General features: G+C 36.0%; 1 protein-coding gene and 1 long non-coding RNA gene across 14 annotated transcripts in view; one reads left to right on the top strand and one right to left on the bottom strand.

The window, feature by feature from the left end:
• The window catches only part of LOC121733020 (kazrin), a 163,890-nt gene that overhangs the window by 31,856 nt on the left and 107,499 nt on the right, over positions 1-24,535 (bottom strand). For 10 of the 13 annotated variants that reach the window (XM_042123097.1, XM_042123095.1, XM_042123092.1 and 7 more), the window contains exons 7-11: positions 17,918-18,045; positions 14,147-14,323; positions 11,012-11,156; positions 8,853-8,990; positions 2,022-2,112 (exon numbers count right to left, since the gene is read on the bottom strand). In XM_042123097.1, the coding sequence (XP_041979031.1) occupies positions 2,022-2,112; positions 8,853-8,990; positions 11,012-11,156; positions 14,147-14,323; positions 17,918-18,045 (679 nt within the window). The remainder of the gene's footprint in view (positions 1-2,021; positions 2,113-8,852; positions 8,991-11,011; positions 11,157-14,146; positions 14,324-17,917; positions 18,046-24,535) is intronic. The other 3 variants (XM_042123096.1, XM_042123093.1, XM_042123091.1) reach the window with 1 other exon arrangement.
• On the top strand, positions 3,255-15,091 carry LOC121733023. The gene is made up of 3 exons (XR_006036480.1): positions 3,255-3,267; positions 14,117-14,122; positions 14,985-15,091. It is a non-coding gene; the product is annotated as an uncharacterized LOC121733023 (long non-coding RNA).

The raw sequence follows: 24,535 nt of genomic DNA on the forward strand, positions 1-24,535 counted from the left end.
CAACGCGCTCACCACCGAGGTCCACCACCACCACCACCACCACCAGCCACAGAGGTCGTCAAACGTATTACCTCCTCCTTTTCGGAAGTGGTTTTATTGTATAAATGGAGGCTTTAGGACTGGGAAAATCAATGTGGATGCTATGTAAATCTAGACAATGAAGGAGGTAAGTTACAAGGTTTGTTAAAATTATTAAAAAAGGGAAAAATGAGCAATTGCTTTAGTTGTAAAATGTTAGTTACCCAGTTTATCTATAAATGAGGGGCAATTAGTCGAGCCTTATCGCCAAATATTTGGTCTCAGCTAATCTTGAACCCGCCACAAATATTGTCTCCTACACTATTTACCTCGATTCATCGTTGACTATCTTCTATACCAATTTAGTGTAGATTGAGTAATTAATAGTTTAGTCGTGTTATTATGAAGCGCTAACGGCCGTTTACTTGATTCAATTGAATTTTGGTAAGGATTTCCGACTTTATTATAAAGCGCTAATTTTGGCTGTTCAGTTAATTCAATTATTTTCAGAAAATCTCATTTTATTCGTGTTTTATCGAATACCGAACAAAGCTCGGTCAAATAGCTAGTTATTACTCAGTCGTGATATGACTCGTGATCTGTTGGCTAAGTTTGACATAACGCAACCAAATTACATTGGCCCGCCATCTACATAATATGAATCAACTTCTCTGATAGTACATGGGATGATATTAAAAAGAAATAGCCCATATTTCTCTCCTTCAGTCTTTTTTTAGAGATTATAGAAGCTGTACGAGTTGTAAAAAGCCTTAAGCTTATTAATATTACTTTAATTAGTCCCTTAATTAAAATAGGCTGTAAAAGTGTAATTAAAAATATCCCCGCGGATTTTGAGGCCGACGCGAAATTATTTAAAGCCTTTAGAAACGTAATTAAGGCGGTCGAGTCTCCACAATCTAATCGTAATTCACAAACTCGTTAAAACGTATTCAATATAAATTATTTTGATGAAATATGTTTCAATAAGTTATTATGCGCATTCTCTACGTTGGTCCCTGATTACAAAATAATGAACGTGTAGAAGCGCATAATATTTTTGTCATTAATTACCCGTTATTAATTTTGCGAGAAACGCACGGTGGAAGACTGCCACAGCTCATTAAGGTGATGAGGATGGTATGTTTTTCGCGTGGGACGATGGCGAAAAGTTGCAGGTGGTATGATTCCGAACAATTCCTCAGAGCACTCCCCGTGATACAACCGATATACTAAGTACTCACATACGGTTTTACTCGATCGAGCAATAACATCAGGCAAAACCCGCGGCTCGGGATTTCGCCCACACATTCAAAATTGCTCGATAGTTTTATTCATAATCGATATATTTAATTCCATCGAGCCGGCTCGATGCGAGCCTTCGAGCTGTGAGTTTTGCGGTCCACACAGTATTACTCGATTTGGAGTAAAACTATCGAGCAAAACCGCAAGTGAGTACTGAGTAATAGAGGATACAGAGTGAAGCTACATCTCGGTGTAATTCCAAGGGGTCCAAGCTGTTTGAAACGTTTTGTGTGAAACGTAAGTAGGCTTCATTAGCTCAATAACATTTTGTAATAATGCATTGTCAATGCAATAGCATAGAACCAATGAACTGCGTACCTTTCCCTCGCGTTTGGCTGTTGGCAGTCACGTTCAGTGTTGCAAAAGTGATAATACAAAAATCGGCAAACTTCCATGTAATTATCGGTAGAAAACGGGAGATTTTTTTTCCAAATAAAACAACAATATTTTACGCTATTAATTAAAGTATATTATTAAAAACATGTAAGATAGGTACATTGAAAATAGCAAATCATTTATTTTCAACATACAATGTAAAAATCAGGAGATAGGACAGTTGAATCGCGATATCGGGAGGGAGACGCCAAAATCAGTAGATCTCCCGATTAATCGGGAACTTTTGCAACACTGGTCACGTTTAGTTGGTGAGAACACAGCTTTAGGTTATAGTGAAGTATATGGTTATAGTGAAGTAAGGTTACCTGGAGAGTGACCCAGCGTCGATAGACCGTGTGAAGGGTGAAGCGCTGTTGTGCGGCGACAGAGTGGGGCTGCAGTCCCGCGGTGTGCTCACTGAAACAGATTTTAAGTGATAATATGATGGTATCGTAGTAACATGTAAAACTTACAGACTCGCACGCGTGTGGGCTTAAGTTAACTGTGGATAAATATTTTTGTATTTAACAGCCTTTTTGATAAACGATCAGTAACAAGCTGAATCGAAAGTGGACGTATTACAATAAGATGCTTTTCCACATAATAGAAGTATTCCACAATTTTGTTTGCATTATCATCTGTTCTGAATGTGGGGGAATATGTAGGGGTCATATTGGACATTACCACTATAAAATAGTACATAATATTATTAAATAGTAAAAGTAACATTATAAAGCAAACCTTGCCTAAGACCTACTCTCCAATCATAGCTTAAATATTGCCAAATCATTACTTAAATATTCTCGTTGTAAAATTTTTAATCTACAGTTAATTATCGATGGAGTAGCGCGGAATTTAATATACATTTATTACGTGCTTAATACGGAGCGTGAGCTGCAGAGTTTAATATGAAACGACAGTCGCTAATGGCATCACCGACGTCGTAATTGTGGAGCGTTAATGCCGACGTCACTGTAACTTACTATCTGGAATCATTTGCAATCCGGCTACCTTATCACGTAAAAATAGCGATCAACAATCCACTAGCAATAATCGCGTGAGCGATTGCTGGTTGTCAAAAAGCAAAAACAATGGTGTCATGTAAGCGATCGATTGCGATCGTATTGTTTTGGCTGTTACGTGATACGAAATTGCAATTTTGGAGCAATTATCGCGCAATAATTTTGCAGCACACTACCTTAACTCCGCTTATTAACTGAATGCATACCAGAAAAACTAATGCTGATCAAAAAAAAAAAACAATTGATTAACTGAACATGTCCTTCAAAAAAACTTAAACATCATACAAAACGAGACGACCTTTATAACCGAATTCACACCAAAAATATGGTTCATTCATCGGATATATTATTTGTAAAACTAAAATTTAAATTGTTTATCAAAAATACTAACTTGCACTCTAAATAGGACAATCTTACAACGGAATTTCTAAAAACGATATCGAAATACACCACAATAAAATCAATTTCTATTATCAAAACAAGTCTACAAATTGACAAATCGTGCAACTAAAATATTTTTGGCCTAACTTTATTTTCTTTTTGTTTCTCTGTTTTACTGAAAAACATGTTTGCGCTCGCTCTTTACTCTTTAACGACCACAGGTATATCTTGATCTATTTCTGTGTTAGCGACAAAGATTTTTGGTAATTATGATGAGATATGGTGAAAGATTTTATCATTCCAAAACGATATAATTCAAGGTTTCTTGATAAAAATTAATAAAAATTATCAAAATTTACTACTGTATTGTAATTGTATGGGTTAATAAATCGATTAATGATTCTTAAATAATTAATAGCAATGTTGGCCCAATACGACTTGATTGCGTTAGGTTAGATGGCTTAGCCATCGTGGTTATTTTTTGTGAACCACCCAGAAGTAGGAGCCCCGCGTAGCGTTTTTTTCTTTAGTAGCTTGTCAGCCCCTAGTGTGCAATTTCTAAGCCGGAGGCTTAATTATTTTGCAATATATCGGCACAGAATATATATTAGTAGTACCAAATATCGGTAAGGAACCCTTTGTGCGCGAATCCGACTCGCTCTTTGCCGATTGTTTATTATTATTGTTTATAAACTGAGTTACCATTCACTGTGCCAAAGTTTAGTCCATGTTAAGTTAGCACTTGATGATTTTTATGTGTTCTTAATTATATGAACATAACACATTAAATTGGGTTTTATTTAGAATAAATGATGTTCCTAAAGTAATTTAGGTGATGGTTTTCCATTAAAAAGTTGTAGTATGTTTGTTGAACTAAGGAATTGTTAGATATACAATTTTAATAATAGTTATTCGTTCAGTAAAACAGTTTTGCAAATAACTTTAAAAAGTATGCTGAATTCGCATTATTTAGGGTGCATAATTAGTCTGCAAGTCAGTATTTTTGGTGAAACTTTCAAATATTTTGATCGAGAAAAGGGAATATACAGATATTGATTTAAATACATGCCTTTCTATAATAGCTGTGGCTGACTTTTTTCTTACAATTTGGCCAGATAAAAGTATTTTTATCACCTCCAGGCGGAGAACGTCAACTTTCTTCCCACTGCGCTTACCGATGTTGCCGTTTTCCGCCTCCGTCGATGAGAAAAATAGTTACATACGCACCATGGGCAGTAAATAAGAAAGCCTCAGATTACATGTTTGTTGACCTCGGCTTCGCCTCGGCCAACAGTTACATGATCTGAGACATTTCTTATTTTCCTGCCCTAGGTGCGTAATGTACTATTACAATATTTTTTCCTAGTAAAATAATTTTACTGGATCTAAAGACGTGGTAGACATGGTTTGAGTCTATGTTATAGTGTATGTTATAGTGTTATAGTAACAGGCAATTCACAACCGACAAGATGAGTTATTGTTACTGACAGTAATTCAACACCTGTTTCGTACCGTTGTAGTTTCCGCTTTGTAATTTTTATGTTAGAGTCAGTTTCTATTTGCGAGCTTGTCAGCACTTTGTTTTACTGTAATAGTTTTGTACTGTGTAGGGGCCAGGCCACAACAGTGTGTTGCGGCGTCGCATCACAAAAATCTACGACGTCGCAGAACGCATCGCGGACGATGCGTCAGCGACATTTCCGATGAATTTTTTGCGTTGTAACAACGCATCGCATTTCTGTGCGATGTTGTTTTTGCGATACAACGCACAGTGGAAAATTTGGGTCCGTATCGGATCAAAAATCTGTAACTTCAAGGTTTTTCATCGTATTGAATTGAGATTTGGCACATGTATACAGTGATATACAAAGATTTAAAAAATAATCAATTTTTGTATTTTTTCCGATGTATACATATTTATTTCAGGTTAAAAAAAAAAGAGAAAAAAAGTAATATGAGTAGTTATATTATATTTATTTTTTATAAATAAGTACTAATATGAGTAAAATTAAGAAAACTTAAACAATTACTTATCACACAAGCATAATAAAATACATAAAATTATAAAATCGTATAAATATATCTATACTTCACACCAAACTAATTGATCTCAGATTAGACAAATCTTATAATATTATTGGTTTTATGTAACTAGGTTTTAGTTACTTATAATGTTGTATCTAATTGTTACTATTCTCACTATTCCTAACTAAAATTACTTCCGGTGTAAATGTAGGATCACCTTCAGGTACCACCTTCAAAAGACTTTGTGCCTCTTCATCAAGATCCTTCACATTTCTCACATAAGGGTTTATTAAACTTGAAAGGTATAGATCTGTAGTATATAGAAGTGTTTTTAAATACGTCTTCATTTGTAGCTATACGGGAACATTTTCTGGCATGGTGCAGGCGCATATTTCTGTAGTCTTTATTGCGCGACTACTGTACACCTTCCGACATTTCTCCGTGTATAAGTATTTTGTGCACGGAGGATGGCATGTAGTACCAATCATAGTTACTAACATAAATTCGCGCAGTTTCTAAGGCATAAACTCCAAATTTTTCGGGATCGATCATCATTCCAGAAGATAGAGCTTGTAAAATAATATACAAGCGTTTAATCAATGTTTCATCAACACATGTTATGTTCGCCGAGCAAGTGTAATAATTGTAAAAGAACCTTCGTGCTGTATTTCTATCACTTGAGTTTCCACTTATCTTCTTCGTTCACCAGAAGTTGATGGCAGTGAATGTGCTTTAGACTCCGGAAACTGTACTGAATATCCCGACTCCAGTCAGCTTGTATTATTCCGAATAAATTTGTCCTTTTTCCGTGATGCTTGAGCCCAGCGCTTATTAAAAGAAGGCAGAATATGTCTTTGAATGTCACCAATTACAAAACACGAGTTGTTTTCAGAAACATTTAATGTTTGCTGTAGAACTATGGACAACGATTCCAAGGTTCTGCCACGCTCCATATAGGGAATGATGAAATCGCCCTTAGTACAGTTGAAAGTTGACATTTTAATGGAAATAACCAATTTAAATAAGTGTCACTTAATATGGAATACACGCTGAAGTGTGCAATTTGAAGATATTTGCTTCCCCTTATATACTGTTTTTTTAGATATGAAATACGCACTAATATCAATGTTATGCTTATTTACTCACGCAGGACGAGTGCAAAATAGAAAATAATAAGCTATTGCTATCAAAATATTGTGATTAATATTGATTTTGCAAACTATGTCAGCAGTAACCGCAAAAGATACCGAACTATCCACTCCGACCTCTATCACATTTTTCCCCATAACTTCCAGGACCGCAAACTTCCGCAGCTAATTTTTTTAATTTTTCATTTATGAATAGTTAGGCTATCAAATAACACATAAAGTTGCGCGTGGGGAGACGTGGGTAAATGTGAAAACCTTCGACGAAAAAAAAGAAAAGTGAAAAATAGGGTATGTCAATTTTTAAGTACTTACTGAAAAATAAAAAGCATATTAAAAAAAGTTAATAGCTCATTATTAAGAACATAAAATATCCTTTTTAAAAATGTATAAAACCGCATGCATGTACTAAATACTTTTTTCACAATATTCATTTGAATTATGTGTATGCAAACATTTGAATGAGCCATCCGCTACTTCAACTTACTTCAACCTATGAAAAAAATATATTTATGCAGTTTTAGTACAAAAAAATGTCTGATTAGGATTAATTTTTAGAGTATCGAATGCAATAAATATTTCGTTCAAATTGTGATATTTTTAAAAACCATTTATGATATGCTCTAGTTCTACCATTTTCCATAGTGCGACGCCGCAACGCAGTGTTGTGGCCTGGCCCTATCTCTTACACTATACTCAGTCAACATACAATCTGATACACTTACAAATAGTAAATGGTGATTTTTTTTTAATTCACATATCACAAACGTTCTTATTCTTATTCATGATTTTACGTTAATTATAAAAATCATCAATGTAGAAAAATAATATACAATCAAAAATAACTTTTTTAAAATAACGTACCGTAAAGAAACATTAATGCACCGAATATTATGTTAATCCCATCTCTGTCAGCTTATGTGCAATTTAAAAAGCAAAAATCAAATTTTATTTTCAACGAAATTCCCAGAAATGGAGCGTCGAAAGCATCATTGTTAATTTGCGAGTCGAATTTTAATTTTTTATTTAGTTGTTATTGAGTGAAAAATATTTAAGATACATTTTTTAAAAGCTTTTATTATGGAATTGTGCATATTAATTAGGCCGAAATATTTGATTGTTAACTTTTAATTTTAAAATAAAAAAAGACGGGTTGCACTCCGCGAGTGCCGGCAGAAGTGAAAACTTGATTTTTAACGTTGTGCATTATTTTTTTAACCCATTTTTTAAATTAATCGAAACCCTAACAATAAATTAAATTTTTAATCCATTTTTTATGAAAACCGATTTTTAAAAATCGATTTTTTAATTAATCGAAACCCTTAATCGATTAAAAAATATCGACAATCGAAAAAAAAACAATCGATTGTTCGATTAATCGATTTCGATGTTACAACACATCTCTCCAACCGTCTTACGGTTTTTCGATCAGCACGAGAATCTGACGCGAGTGTCACAGTTTTTACCCATCCCAAAAAAGTGCTCAACGCCGCTAAAGAAGATTTCACTTTAAAAAAATAACAACTACTCGTAGTGCTGTAACTTTTCTATAATTCAAAAACTAAGATGTCATAATATTTGAAAAGGCTGAGTGTAAACTGAAATACCATTTGTGGATTAAGTTTTCATTGACTGAAGTGAGTAAACAGCTTATTATTGGCACTTTAAAATCACTTACTTGCCCAAAGTTTCCGACTCAAGTGCCAATAAATGGCAAAGCGCCAGCGGGGTGTTTTGTCTTATAATAGGTACTAGGTGAAGTTACGAGTTTGCTAAGGATCAATACTATTGATATTATAACTGCAGACTACGTTATACCCACTATATTATAACATAATTATTACTACCTAATAAGTAGCAGAAATAAAATACAAACAATTGTAAATATCTGGCCCATTGTGGAGATGGCTAAAGATTAAAGAATTAAATCTATTAGCTAATTGGCTATGTCCGCACTCTGCACTTTCATCTTCAACTTTCGTCATCATCTTTCATATTGACACATTCAATAATTGAATGCGTCAAGGAACGTAACGCCAATATTGTCATTTTTGAAGTTTTGGATACGTCGCGGGCATGCCTCACGTTCGCTGTTCGCTGACTGCGCTATAACGCATGCCTTTGACGAACAGAAAAAGGCACAGTGTGGACAAAGCCATTGACATTGATATTGATGATAATAAGTATAGCAATGTTGATGATGCTAATGTTGATGGTGATGATGAAGATAATCATAATAATGTATATGATAGTGGTATTAATAATGATAGTACTATTAATGTCCGTGTCATAGCGGTCCATGTTGGCGGGCGCTGAGGTGGAGTTGGACAGGTTGCTAGCGCACTTGACTTAATTGATAATGACGAGGGTGATGAATTGATACAGTGATATAGCGGATGCGCAGAAGATACGAGGCTGGTGGCGACATAAGCCGTGTCATGAGGATCGATGTTGGCATGCTCTGTGGTTGAGTCGGACAGGTTGCCGACGCACATGATTTCATCCATAATGATGATGATAATGATAATGAGGATAATGATTTTGCTGACGATGATAACAATGATGAAAATCACAATGTACTTACAGTGATACAGCGGGTGCGCGGAGGAGACGAGGCTGGCAGCGTCCGTGTCATATGGGTCCAGGTTGGCGGGCTCCGTCGTTGAGTCTGACAGGTTGCCGCCGCACACCGACGTCGCGCCGCCGTCACTGCTACCTGTCACTGACAAGTGTCACTCAGTACCAACTAATCCTGGTTACTTCTACTAATGTTACCTATCATTGACAGCTCCCACTTAGTACCAACTAATCCTAAACAATTACCAAGCTATATGTACTCGTAGAAATCTGCACATTGACATTGCTCGCTTGTCTCTCACACGAAAATATTGCTACACAACACAACTGAGCTTCCGCAGAGTGCATACTTTTAGTCGACCCATAATTTCAACTTAAGGCCCAATTTGGTCAAACTGTTTGGCCGACTAAAATTTATAGTTTGTGGCGGCTCCAATGCACAAAAATATTGCCAGTGCTATCTTATGCCCGAGAAAACGCGATGACATGTTTAGTTGAACGAATTCATAGTACGAATTTCTACACTTCGCTGCTGCTCTACATGTTATTGCTGCCAAGCTACAGAATAGCTAGGTGGACCACTGCGCTAGTCTGTAGCGAAATTCCAGGCTGTTACTGGAATACCCATTAGAAGCGACTAAATACGAGCTACCTATTTTCTCCAAGTATGTTAGATTACTACCTATTACCTAAACCTAATACGACTTTGCTGCCTTAAGAGTTTTACATAATTTAAACATCTTTACACATTCAATCCCATGACGTGATTATTCTTTAGTATCAAGTAATCGATACAGCTTTTAAAAGCAGGTGGTTGTACACATGTAGAAATAATTTGTGGCGGCCCTAATAAAAATGATTTATAGCTTCTAGTAGCCGGTAATGGCGGTAGTTAAACATCGCATGTACTGTCCCACCTTAATAAATGTCCGGACACTCATTAAGACGTCCGCAATTAAGCTTCTTACATAGTTATCTGGCTTCAAATTAGCCTTTTTACGGCTAAAACATGCATAAAACCTTATGAAAATTATTTACAAGGCTGCGTAATAACCGTGTAGGCGGTGGAGCAGATATTTTATTGTTATATGGCTGTCAAATGTGTCCCTAGACCCTAAATGGCTCTTTGTTAAAATGTAGATATATGATGTATTTCTATAGTCGGCCTGATACCAATATAATACCTTTTCCTTTAGGAAAAAGCCAAACCTTTTACGGATAAATTACTGTATGCTATAAAGGTTTGCATTATTAAAAGTGAACAAGTAGATATTTATATTACAAATATAGTGTAGAAATATCATGATTGAATCAAAAGATTTGCAGTCTCAAGCACTGGTGAGGTTTGCACAAATATTGGTGATTTAATTATAAGCACAAAGAGAGGTACGCGGGCTCGAGAGCCCTCGGCAATCGCTACAGAGTACAGACCAATTACCTAAGTACTGACCAGATCCACTTCTAGTGCTTTGTAGATTTCAAAACATTCAAGCGATACTCGTTTAATAAAACTCTTAATCTACGTTAATTTTAATCTTAACATGCACAATACCACACCTAAAACCTTTACATTTATTTTAAAGCAGATTATGTATTAATAAGATCTGGATTGAGTCATCTCTTTAAATCAAGTTTTGAAAACTAATTGTGCATTTGTTGATAATTAATACAATTTTAGTAGGTACCATATTACGCTATCTATCAATAAAATTGCGGCAAATAGATATTATGTGTAAAGGTTGGACCGCAATAGTAACTACACTGCAGCGGAGCAATTTGAGTGCTTAAGAGTGTAGTACGATTTGGCTCTATTTCATAAGTGAATAGATATTTTCTCGCAACGTGACGCGTTACTCCGCTGCAGCGTAGTGGGATGCCACCCTAAAACTATAAATTATATATTCCATATTATATAATATTAACTGCAGTGGCGTATCTACCGCCGTATATGCCGTATCAATTATACGGGACCCCCGGGCCACAAAGGCCCCCAAAGTGCGTTAGCAAAAATTAATAGAAATTTTCCATTTCTTTCATTAAATTCACAAAATATGAGAAAAGTATAAAAGGCAACCTTTCCTAAGGGCCCCCAAACAAATTTTATGTGGGACCCCGCTAACGCTACGCTTCTGGTAATAAGCTAATAAGCTAGTAATAGCTGCGTACCTCTGACTCCGGAGTCGGCACTGCAGCTGCCGCGGTCGCCGAGCAGTCCCGTCGGCCCGCCTAGAATCATGGGAGGACCGATTCCAAGGGAAGCAACGCTCTCACCTTCAGACAGGCATCCGGCCGCTTGGAGTTGTCTTCGAGCCTGAAACGATGAGATAATAGAGAAAAAGCACTACGACTTACGGCCATGCCACACGAGGCGGTGCGGCACCGCTCCGGTGTCCGACTCACCGGACTACCGGCCACACGGTAAGTGCGGCACCGCAACGTTTTTGCAGTACTGTAGCAGCGACGGACTCGAGCTCTCCGCGTCTCCGCCTCATCTCGATCCCGGTGCGTGTGCGGTGAAGCGCCGGAGCGGCACCGGACGCGCCGTGTGCCATACCATCCGTTTTTATATTATGTAGGACACCGGAGCGGCACCGGTCAGGCGCCGTACCGCCGCCGCACCGCATCGTGTGGCATGGTCTTTACGAGGGACATATTCATAGGCATTCGTGGCTACGTATTAGTGGCATCAAGCGCAGGCGACTAACGACTGTTATATTGAATTGACATAGTCCGATCTTTACATTGCATTGGTCCGTGATATTTCTATAAATAAATTATTTTTAGTAGTAATTATTCTAAAAATTTGAAAAACGCAATAGTCGAGTTTTTATTTCAATTTGCAGCTTACAGCTTAAATATCAATAGGGTTTCAAAAGAATTATAACTTTACTAAATAGTGCCTATGTTAATAATAAACTGTTAAACTTATATTGAAGTCTATTAATAAAACTATTCTTTTGTGATTCAAATCTATTATACGTCTTGCTTCATTGATTGATGTCTTAATTTTTATATTCATCCTACCTTACTAACATTTTCTAGAAAATAGTCAAGCAACTTTACTATTTAATTGATCTACCCAATACCCATTTATATATAAGTATAATTCCGAGGTATATTAAATAAAGGAACTAACTCAAATGTCATAAAATATACAGTATTAACATTAAGATACCAGATTGCCTTTAAATATTCAGAGCTAGGCCGCGTTCATTTCAGTTTACAATGTTACCTCGACATTTTTACTTTTTTTCATTTTACTAGAATCTAGATACACGCATACAAAGCTGATCTGTAGATTCCAGATCTATAACACAGTTGATCTAGATTCTAGATCTGAATCTTCTAGAAATAAAATTAACACCATCAATTTCCAGAATCTTTCAGAACTATTAACCATAAAGCAAGTATTTAAATATTTCTTTCATTAAAAACTCTTCAAGTTATTAACAATTTTCGCTACATTTTTATTTGGTTTATTGCTTGCTGAAATAAACTATTGAAGTGGTTTCGATATTTAAATTACATCAAAACATTCAATGGAAATTATTGGATGAAGCGGCGTGGAAAACGTAATAAATAAACAGTTTTGATGAAAAGCCGCACTTGATAGACCATCATTTCGTAATTACCATTGCAAACTCTTTGGTAATTAAGTTGATAGCGGAATCATTTTTTTTTCAAATGATTAAAAAGTTCAATACATATTGAGGAAGTTAATGAGGTCGCAAGAGACTTGTTAAAAAGTTTGATACTACGAGATACATGGCTACGTAAAAGCCTGTCTACGTGGTCATGATGGATAACATGATTGCGAAGCTAATTAAAGCATGCACAATCGACGAAGATCATGGGCTATCATAGACGAATATACCCCTCTTCTCGTTTATGATCCCTTGTATTGGGTACCAAGTGGGCCAGGTTGAGAGGCCGCATATTATATTTACAAATTAAAAAACAATTTATTACAACACTTTTTAGGTTCTTTAAAATACATCGTCTACGTAAATTAATTACCAGTTCCAATCATGTTTTATTATACTAGCAATATAAATTCGAATAGCACTGAAAACAACTTTATTTTTCTACAACTCACTTGTAAAGGTTGAAATAAAATCGCGAGAACCGTGTGCCAGTTTACGCCACCTCATGTTTCATAAACTCCACCTAATTATACGGTGTTAAGTCGTACACGGTCAATACGAGCAGACAAAGGTCGCTGGATTTAGGTCAACTGCATTTGCACTGAGGCCCAGTTGCGCCAGACCGGGTTTAAGGTAATCCTTGTTAATGTTATCTCGCTCTTCGTATCATTGAAGGAAGGAGGCTTGCACAGGATTAGCAGTCGGAGATATCACGTTGCTCCCTTGCGTTTCACAGCGTTTTAACAACGTAACGAAATAATGTGTATTATGCCAAAATCTGCATTGAGGCGACGCGCGTCAACACAATACAGCATATCGCGTCTAATTTCATCTACTATTCGTCGTTCCGTCGAAACACCTAGTCCGATTGCACAACGCATCAATATGGCAATCATAATTATCAACAATAAAAAATCATTTGTGAATATATCTATAATAATTAAAACCTTATGGATGCTACAATGCCATGGACAAACACACACATACAGACAGATACGTCAAACTTGTAACGTCCATTCTCTTTGGTCGGGGGTTAAAAATATAAACGTAAAACGGCGGAGTCATGTCGCCGTGTCACGGCGTCATCGCACGGCAACGTAACGAAGCAAATGTCGCTTCGCACTAACCCAGATTGGCGGTAGTGAGCCTCGTTCACAACTCCGACTTCCTAGATGCTTCATTATGAAATATAGATACAGCTTCCCCAAACTTTTAAGTGGGTTAATTTTGTTTGTTCTCTGTTAGTTTACTAACAGTTTGTGTATTTTATTGTGCTCAAAATTTTGCGAGAATTTGCATGTTAATGAAACTCTAAATTAATTATTTATGCTAAAACACTATCTGTATAATACAGCTCATTATAATGGCCTAGGTACATTATAATACGTGTAACTAGTAACACTTTGCTGCCCTTCCTATAGTCTACTTGTAGAGGTCTACGGTGTAAATCTAGAGGTCTACGCCGTAGGGTTTCATATAACGTACAAATTGAAGGCTGGTCTATTCAAGTATTATGTGTGTGTGAATGAAAATTTTGTGGCAATATTGTAACACCGATATTTGCCACGACGTGGTTGTAGCAAGTGAGTCAGGAAGACATCTAGGGACTCAGGAAATGTAGTGACAGAGATGTGTGCCAATGTCCGATTAAGTTTACCTCAAACAGCTGTTCCCTTGCATGTCTCAGCTGCGTGTCCCTTGCGCTGAGCGCCGCCGCCAGCTGCAGCGAGCGTTCGGCCTCATCGCGCGCGTGACGCAGCAACGCCGCGCGTTCGCGTTCGCGCTCCGCCCGCTCGGCGCCGAGCGCGGACGACGCGCCGCCTCGGGAGCGCATCTAGAAATATATATCAATGGTTAAAAGGAGATCGGTCAGTTTGGACCCAATTGAAAAAATGCCCAACAAAAAAAAAAAACAATATTTTTTGTTATACCAACGTATGTCTCTTCTATAACACTTAAAACTCATGAGATAATATTATGTATTATGTATAAAGTGTAAAATAACTTTGTGGCCAATTTTTATGGCTCATTGAACATGCAATATTTGTCGATCTCAAGGGGCACGAAGATTTATCACCGCTCTTCAAATAATGCTCGGCTCGGTTGCCCATCTCACCGCTCCAGTTTAGTCCATTCCTCCTTCCACGTCCAGGCTATCTTACTTTGGAACGCTCTACCTCCGGAAATCAGGTTAAGCCCAACCAGAGATACGTTTAAACGTAGAGTCCGACTCCTATATTTTAAAAAATCGGCAGAATTATAAGTATTAAATTAAGTATTTTATTACAGTATTTTATATATGTCTGTATGAATGTACTTATATATAAGTATAAAAATATTAATATGTATATGTATAAGTTATATATTATATTATGACAATATATATTGTAGAATTATAGTATATGTAAGGTCTAGTATTTATTATCATATTTATAAGTGTATAAAGTATATTTTATCATGTTTTATCTGAATGTTTTCATTTTTTTTCTACACAGAAAGCACCTGTGATGTTGGTTTTGTCTCTGTTACCACCCAATGGTTGACTGGTAGAAAATGCCATATGGCATTAAGTCCGCCATTGTACAATGTGCAAGAAGTGTAATAAATAAAAAAAAAAAAAAAAATTATAATCATTGCTGTCTCATAAAGTATGCCTCATTTTTGTGGGTCACACGAAGGTGAAGAAGCTCAATCAATCTCATTGAAATGGTCCTCACCCCCCATTCCTGAATTATGTAAGAAACTCTATAAGTTGTACAGGCTTACTATTACATTATTATTTTTAATATAATTGTAAAATGTCATTTACGTCGAGTCAATTACGAGGGCTGCTATTTATGTATCCGGAATTAAAAAAAGAAGCAAACATATATCATTTAATATGGTTTTATTGCTTTTCAAAATATTCGCCGCGATGATCGACACACTTTTGCATACGCTGGAACCAATTTTCATAGCACTTTTTCCATTCTGATTGAGGTATCTCCAAAACGTGCATTTTGAACGCATCAACAGCCTCTTCGCGGCTCGAAAAACGTTGACCACGTAATTTGTTCTTCGCGTATGGAAATAAAAAGAAATCGTTAGGTGCCAAATCAGGGCTGTACGGCGGATGACCAGTCAATTCGATCTTTTGACCCTCCAAAAACTGAGTTGTTTCAGCTGAGGTGTGACAGCTAGCATTGTCGTGATGTAATATGATTCTGCGTTGTCGGTTGTCCTTTCTTATTTCTTCAAAGACTTCTGGTAAACAAATGGTCGTATACCATTCAGAATTAACCTTTTTACGATTCTCTAATGGCACTGTAGCCACATGTCCATTAATTCCAAAAAAACAGGCGACCATTTGCTTCAAAGTACTTTTTGCACGAGTAACTTTTGTTGGTTTCGGCTCATCTTGGAACACCCACACCGTTGACTGTTGTTTAGTTTCGGGGTCATATGCATAGATCCAAGATTCATCACCTGTGTAGATATTATTAACGGCTTTTGACGTACCACGGTTGTATTTTTTTATCATTTTTTTGCACCAATCGACACGAGCCCGTTTTTGATCGATTGTCAAGTTGTGCGGAATCCAACGCAAACATATTTTTTTTACAGCCAAATGTTCGTGTAATATCTTATGTATGCTCGTCATACTTATGCCGGACGCCTTTATCTCGCGATATGTAACATGACGATCACGCATTATTAGTTCCCGCACAGCATCTATATTTTGTGGGACAACAGCTGTTTTTGGGCGACCTTCTTTATTTTCATCCGTGAGCATAGACCGCCCACGATTAAACTCACTGTACCAGTGATAAACAGTGGTTTTTGATGGTGCTTCATCTCCAAAAGTTGCGGTGAGTTGAATAAAGCACTGTTGTTGATTTAGCCCACGCCGAAAATCGTAGTAAATCATTGCACGAAAATGTTCACGCGTTAAATCCATGGCAAATGAAGACACGCAATTTTCAAAATGACGCCACAATGGAAAAATAATTGACAGTCACATGAAACAAAATGTATTCTTCAACCAAAGAGTTCTATTTTCAAATGTTGTAATTACTTTTTAAATATTGTTCTTGTAAGTGGCCAGTTCCGGATACATAAATAGCAGCCCTCGTATAAAAAAAAAACATAAAAATCACATTTTATGCAATTTAATAAAATATGTATGTTTTTTGATTTGACTAACCGTTATTACTTTGACGAATGTTTGTTGCTTTTATTATAACATATTTTGTAACCATTTTTTCATTATTTTTATTATTTTACATTCCTATGTTATAAATTATAATGTCCTTACTTTTTTGTGACTGTATGACATATTATGTTATTTTTACGTTTTCTTGTTGTATTTAAATTGATTGGCCAAAACTGTTTACATATTAATTAATTATGACTGTAACATTTATTTATTTATTTAACATTGGCAGAAATGGGTGTGAAAATTACTCCAGTTAAAGTTATCCAAGTATCATTTTGCCTGTTGACGAATCATGAATTATTATTATGAAGTTTAGCATTCAAACATTACACATCCAAATAGGCAAAAAAAAAAAACAAATCTACTTGGCTCTTCATGTAATATGTTAAATAAGATAATTTTCATTTGAATGCGAGCACATTTCATATAACGTACATCCTCTACACATTTAACTTACTGTTAGCATAACAAAGGACACAACTACGAGTAGGTACATACCTTACATGTTACAACTTAAACAGAATATTATATTTTCACGATGATATGAAAATATGATTCCGCAATATTATGCGTTTCGTTACATCGTCGGAACATGACGTGTACACTGTACAGCCTGCGTTTTAGTGAATAAAATGTATGTAGTTGTAAACGCGCGTTGAACGCTCATTACAATTTACTAAAGTTCCTTCCCTCAAAACTCTATATTCGACGTGGAGTGGTATGTGGTCATAAAATATATTTGTCAGAACAATGAAGCGAGCACTGCATCACAATTTGGCTCCACCATAAGCATCATTAGCTATGCCCACACTATGTGCTTTCGTCTTCAATTTTCGTCATCTTCTTTCATTCAACTGTCATCTTTAATAGCAAAGCGAAAGTTTTGGATACGGTCAGAGAGCATGTGTCGCGGGCATGCTTCACGTTCGCTGTTGACTGCGCTATAACGCATGCCCTTGACGAACAGAAAAAGGCACAGTGTGGACAAAGCTATTGGACCATTTCGAAAGTCGCTGTTATGAGTACAATCTTAAGGCCCAATTTCACCAACGTCTGTTAGTGTTAACAAGAGCTTGTTAAAATGTCATAATGATATCTTCTCTTTTATTAATATGAAAAACGAAAGGGGTAACGTGGTACTAAATCGAGCATTAACTTTAATAGTCCTTGGTGAAATTGAGCCTAAAGGAAACATAATCTAAGAACACCAAGGAGCGTAATGAAAATTTGTACCTGCTCATAATTCCTTATGAAGTCCCTGAGCTCCTTCTCCTTGTCCTCGAGCGTGGCGTACAGCTGCTTCATTTGGTTCAGTAAATCAAATTTCTCCGCCTTCAGCCTTTTCTTGTCCGCCTTCAGAGCTGCGAAAAACAACGGCCTCATGAGATACACTCGTAAATTATACGAAAAGGATCTGTTTATAAATATACCGTAATATGAATGGCATTCAAGTTATGGAGGTCGAAAAGGGATGTAATTCAAAAGAATACTGTATGGAAGTATAAAAAGTGGTCACTTTTTCATACTTCCATCATATTATTGTCATAACAATATTATGTTGTTGAAACCATAGTTTCATATTTTTATTTCACAGACCCAACTGAGTTTTACATAGTACTTATTGGCCTGCTCATTATAAAATATTCTACTGGATTAGATTTTTTTCCATACCTAATAATGAACGAGGACCTATAAAAATTCGTATAAATAGGAATATTGCAGTAATCATATAAACATTAAACGTGCATAATTGACATTATTATTCGTAGTTGACACCATAAAAGACATTTGATACAATGCCTTGAATAAAATCAGCTAAACCATGCTAAATATACACTCTATTAGAAAGACAGATTTTCCAAATCCTATTTTAAATCCCGAGCGACTTGGCAAATTTAAAAGCTCGTTTTCGTGTCTTTTGCCGACCTCCGGAGTAATGCCTTTAGAGATACTTACTGCTTGAATAAACTCGTGTCCGATCTGACAACATTTTAAGAATTTCATACGATCTTCGAGATGTTCAAATACTTTTCCTCTAATCGAATCCTCCGTAACTCGAAGACGAAAATAAATTCCATTTTTATTTACTCTTCTTGCGCTCTCGATATTTTATACTTGAGTAATACTCATTCTACTGTAAACAGTTTAAAGAAGATATTTTATTGGAGAATTATTCTCACATAACTCTAAATAAGAGTAAGAAAAAAAAAAAAAGATTTTTGCGTCAATTTAAAAGATATACATGATGGAATAACATTTTAATGTCGTGAAAATTTACTATCTATATGTCTTCCTTTAATCAACATTTCCAATAAACTTTCCAAACGAGTCCCTACTAATCTTACAGGGCCTTATCCTTAGAATATAACATCTTGGATAATATAATTTTGACCCTACGTCACTTGGGCGTATGTGGGGAACATTTAGAGGATATGAGCGACTGGAGTAGTGTGATGGGGCTCACATCATAGCTGACAGGTAATAACGCCCTTACGATTTGGGTGTAGAGGGTAAAACTTGCCGAATTCAGGAAAATTATACTTATGTTACGATAAAAGACATGTTCGTAGAATATTGATGAAAAAGGAAATTATTTAGTGAAAATCATAATACCCATACGTATATCCAGAGTAAAGACTTAAAACATAGAGCGCTAAATAGGCTTGATGACTATTTTTTTTCTTATTGGTAATTGAAAGACCCTTAAAAAGAAACATCGCTGAAAGAATGACTCTGATAGCTTAAAAATTCACCAAGATATGACAATTCAAACATCTCATAAAATAGACCTGCCCGAAACGCTCCATACAAAGTGCTACGAAAAACTGACGTCACTCTTTCGTAGTTTGTACGCATCGGGAGAGAACTTTGTTCGATAGGTATATTAAATATTGCGTTTATGAAAGTGGTTTCATAACAAAAGTTGCTTTTATTTGCATAAGTTATCGATTGGTATACAAATATTAAGAAATTTAATTGAAAAGAAAAATCGATTTGATTATCTAACTTTGAAGGCGCATAACAAAAAAAAGATGCTATCGAGCTGTAACTTTGGGAACACTTATTTTTCATTATTTTATTAACAAAATTCGCTAATCTTTGACCTTGTCATCATCCCTATTGTATCGGCAGATATAATAATGTGGAGTTTAAAACTTTGGATTATGTATGACAATGCAGATCTTAAGTTATTGGTGGAATATAGCAAAAGTAATTTCGGACACAAAAATGGAACATAACCCTAAAGTCAAAATTGTCCAAACCATTTGTACACAGCCCGCTGTACACATTGCCAACGCATTGAGGCAGCACATTGTAGTTGACCAACGTGTAGAGTACGGAATGTCGCTCCTAACTTAAAGCCAAGGCTATAAGCAAGCTAATATTAGGCCAACGTGTAGGCCTCTACACGTTGGCCTAATGCGCTGGCTTTATACTCTGGTTAACAAGTGCCATTTTCGTCAAAACCAGATCTCACGCACCGAAAATTATGATTTTGGTCTCATTCGATTCGGAATACCATCTAGAACATTCTATCAAAATTACAAGAGGGGCTGAAAAAAATGCAAAAGTTATAAACATTTAAGTAAACATAAAAAGAAGGGTTTGGTTTTTTTAATATTTCGAAAACTATTTGAGATAATCAAAATTTGAAAATAGAATCCTATTTATGGTTTTTTTTAATATTTCGAAAACTGTTTGAGATAATCAAAATTTGAAAATAGGATCCTATTTATGGTTTTTCTACTACTACTAAACCCTTCTTTTTATGTTTACTTAATTGTTTATAACTTTTGCCTTTTTTTTCAGCCCCTCTTATCATTTTGATAAATGGTATTCCAAATCGAATGAGATCAAAATCATAGTTTTCGGTGCATGAGATCAGGTTTTGACGAAAATGGCACTTGTTAATCAGAGTATTATGCGTTGGCCCAATGTCTACTACGGGCTTAACATTTAACAAACTTTGTCGTATAACGATGGCAACGCCATTACTTCACCGCCACATAAGATATTGGTATCGATGTAAAACTCCAACGCCACATCAATACATTACAGTATTGGCATAAAATGCTACAGAAATCACCCAGCAAGTTGACACTATACAAGCAGGAATAGCAAACATGAAGCGTATTGTACAGACCATTCGCAGTGATTCTACCTCGGAGTTACACGAAAATGAGCCTTATGTGAATAGCATAAAAGAGGTTTTGAGTAGAGTGTGTCGTTATGTCTACAGGACTGGCCACGACGTTGTTCCGGCGACCTACTTCCTTCTAATGCAGTTTATCATTTTGTCAGCCTTTTTAAACTTAAAAGTTAAAAGCATCGTCAACATACAAGTATATTAGGTATGCTCTAAGCCGGGTAATGGATTTGTTATGCATATGCGGCAGATTGAAAACATAATTTATGCATGGTTTTTAGAGATTATCTTATTACTGTGATGATAACACAATGTTATTTTACACAGATAATATGTTAATAGAAGATCGGTTATTTGTTTTGAACAAATATTACGTGAGAGTGACAGATTATAGCAGCACAGCATTAAATTGGATTGACATTGGCAAAACCCATGAGAATGAAAGAGGATATACTTGGCTTTTTCTTTTTAGGGTTCCGGACCCAAAAGGTAAAAACAGGACCCTATTACTGAGACTTCGATGTCTGTCTGTCTGTCCGTCGCTATGCTAGTTTTAGAGACCCAAATTAATAAAGAGATAATTAATATAAAACTCAAAGGTGACTGACTGACATGGTGATCTATCAACGCACAGCCCAAACCACTGGACCGATCGGGCTGAAATTTGGCATGCAGGTAGATGATATGACGTAGGCATCCGCTAAAAAAGGATTTTGATCAATTCTACCTCCAAGTGGTTAAAATAGGGGATGAAAGTTTGTATATAATAATACTTTATAACGCGAGCGAAGCCGCCGGCAAATGCTCGTTATTATTATAAGACTTACTACGAGTATAATTCGATAAAATAATAATTCTAACGTCGTAAAACTAGACTTCAGGTTCATATTATTATATATTCCATATTATATATTATATAGTCCATAGTAATTATTATATCTGAGGATACAACGACATTTTAGCACGGTCTCTATCCTATAACACTTATTCTGAGATCAGTATACTCTTATGGTCGTCTTTCCAAATACCATGTTCTCAAACGTTCATTAACCTATCTCTGTACTATACCCGTTTTTAACCTAAAATTCAACCCAAAACGTTATTCAATATTTGATCCGTACTATCGCTCTCAATACGTCATTATGTGAGAGCTCGGGAGGTCGAATTTCAGCTAGGATTGGAACAATAGCCTTCGCCGACGAGGCCACATTCGGAATTGCCTGCCGGAGATACCGCCATATTGTTTTCAGCGTACACATTCAATACGGTCATTTTAGATTTCTATACACATTTTCAGTTATTTAATTGAAAAGCCTGACGAAATGTTCTTATTCAGTATTGTGCATTCTTCGAAATTTAAGACAGGGAAAAATATCATTAACAAAGTCCCTCTTGACTAGTTTTAACTTTACTTTTGCAACGACCGCTGATGTTATGGAACTACTTGTTTATAAAGTTTTAGTGTGAGGAAGCAAGCGAATTCGATACTTTGTAGTACCTACATAGTAATAATATCTATAAAGTATAAACTTTTGTCAGAGTAGACAGAATGATAGAGTATGCCGACTTAGAACTGATGTTGAAATTTTTAAATTTGACGTATTATGACGAAAATCGTCGCTAGGGTTGTTAGCTTGTTACCTACGAATTTAAAACTGTGACATATTCGCTGGACGTGTTCCTCTTTGGTCGTATTGTTGTTTGTGTTTTGGCACATGCGATTAAAATTGTCAGAATCCAATTTTGAAATCTTTATTTTAAATATTTAAAAATAAATTATATCAGCCAGCGCGAGGCACATTCCGTTCATAATCCTAGTGAAACCCGACGAATTTGACAGATATTGAAACATGTCCGTCTCTTTGCAGTCGAACTACTGGTCGTTATGTCTATTGCGCTTTTGTCGTCTAAAAAGTCGTTTAAATACTCTACTGTAAAATATAAATTAACCAATAATTACTATATTATTATATTAAGTGTACTTAATATTAACAGCTTCCTTCCGGGCGGGTAATGCAGTATACAATATAGCTAATGTGGCAACATATTAACGTGGTACACTCACGTCAATTTCCCTCAGGAATAAGACGCGGAGATGTTTAGTACCCGCGATCCTGGCACGACTCTATATTGACCTATATTTTATAATATTAATCTATATATTGTACGATTAAGTATAACAATAGATAACTCCCGCAACTCTGTTTATCGCGCGGAATCGTATTTTTTTTTCAGGATAGTTATGTTAGGCCGCGTACTCCTCCGAAACGGCTTTACTGATTTTAACCAAATTTTATATGCATATTCAGTGGGTCTGAGAAACGGCTACTGGGTACTTTTTATATTGATAAGTGCATTTGTTGAATAAATAATAGTAAATTATTACAACTCGAGACTGACTGTGACCATTGTTTGCGCGACGGGATAGCGACGTAGACGTTGCCATGGTGACATACTTATTTAGTCACTTCAATAAAATAATACGGGCGAAATACGTTATATGGCAAAGAAACGTTTGCCGGGACAGCTAGTAGTATTATATTTCCTTTTCCGGGACTCAAAGTATCTTCATGCCATTTATTTCAGCAAAAATCCGTTCAGTGGTTTGGGCGTGAAGAGACAGATAAACAGACAGACTGACACACTTTCGCATTTATAATATTAGTATGGTTGAATTTGACAATGCGTCAAATTCATGTCATTATACTTAACGAAGTGTCATGGCACGATGCCTTATCAAATCAAATATATATGGACAGTGCATTCCAGTGCCCATTTACACATAAGATTGGAATAATGTACATAATATCTCAGTTGAAAGTATCAAAAGCAGGTTGTAGAGTGTTTAAACACTTTGGTAGCGGAAACTTTATCTTACGTACGGGTAGCTTTAGAATTCACTGATACGGTAGAAACTTGCCATTTACTTAAAAAAAAGTTTCCTTTTTTTTTAAGTAAATGCGGGCGGGCTTAATGCCTTTAGGCATTTTCTTCCAGCCAACCTTTGGGTGATGTTGAGACAAGATAAGGTAGATGCAAAGTACAATTTTATCAACAGTAATAAATACATACTATAATAATTACTATTACATACTATACAGATATTATGAATGGGAAAATGTGTCTTAGGTCCACTTGCGCAGATCCAGGTTAAAGTTAATACCGGGTCAAATAGTGTGTTGTCTCTTACATTCTTCATATATTTTACGAAAGAGATAACGTTTAATCCGGGGTTAACTTTAACCCAGATCTGCGCAGGTGGGCCTAATGTCTTTAATGTCTGTCTGCCTATTACCTTTTCACGCTCAAAACGCTGAACCGATTTTGCTTAAATTTAGTATGGAAATACTCTGGTATGGAACTTGGAAGTCCCGGGAAGGAGATAGGATAATTTTTATCCCAACAATGTACGGTTCTTCGGGATAAATGAATTTTGGCGCAACGGAGCGAGCATCAACTAGTAGTAAATAAATACTTTTAGATGGATACTCTCCCTTGTGGCTTGTACCTAGAAACTTATCTCACCAGCATTACAATCTATAATTCTATACGGATTATACCGCAGGCTAGGTAATATCAATACCTAATCTCTTGCAGATTATACGCTTACACTGTTACCTAGTTCAGCCAATTATAGGTCTCTATCTAGTTAAATTATCTCCTATATCCGAAATTACCTATTCTATATTTGAAGTTCCGTCTTC

This window comes from Aricia agestis, chromosome 13 (genome assembly GCF_905147365.1).
Source record: "Aricia agestis chromosome 13, ilAriAges1.1, whole genome shotgun sequence".
NCBI lineage: Eukaryota > Metazoa > Arthropoda > Insecta > Lepidoptera > Lycaenidae > Aricia > Aricia agestis.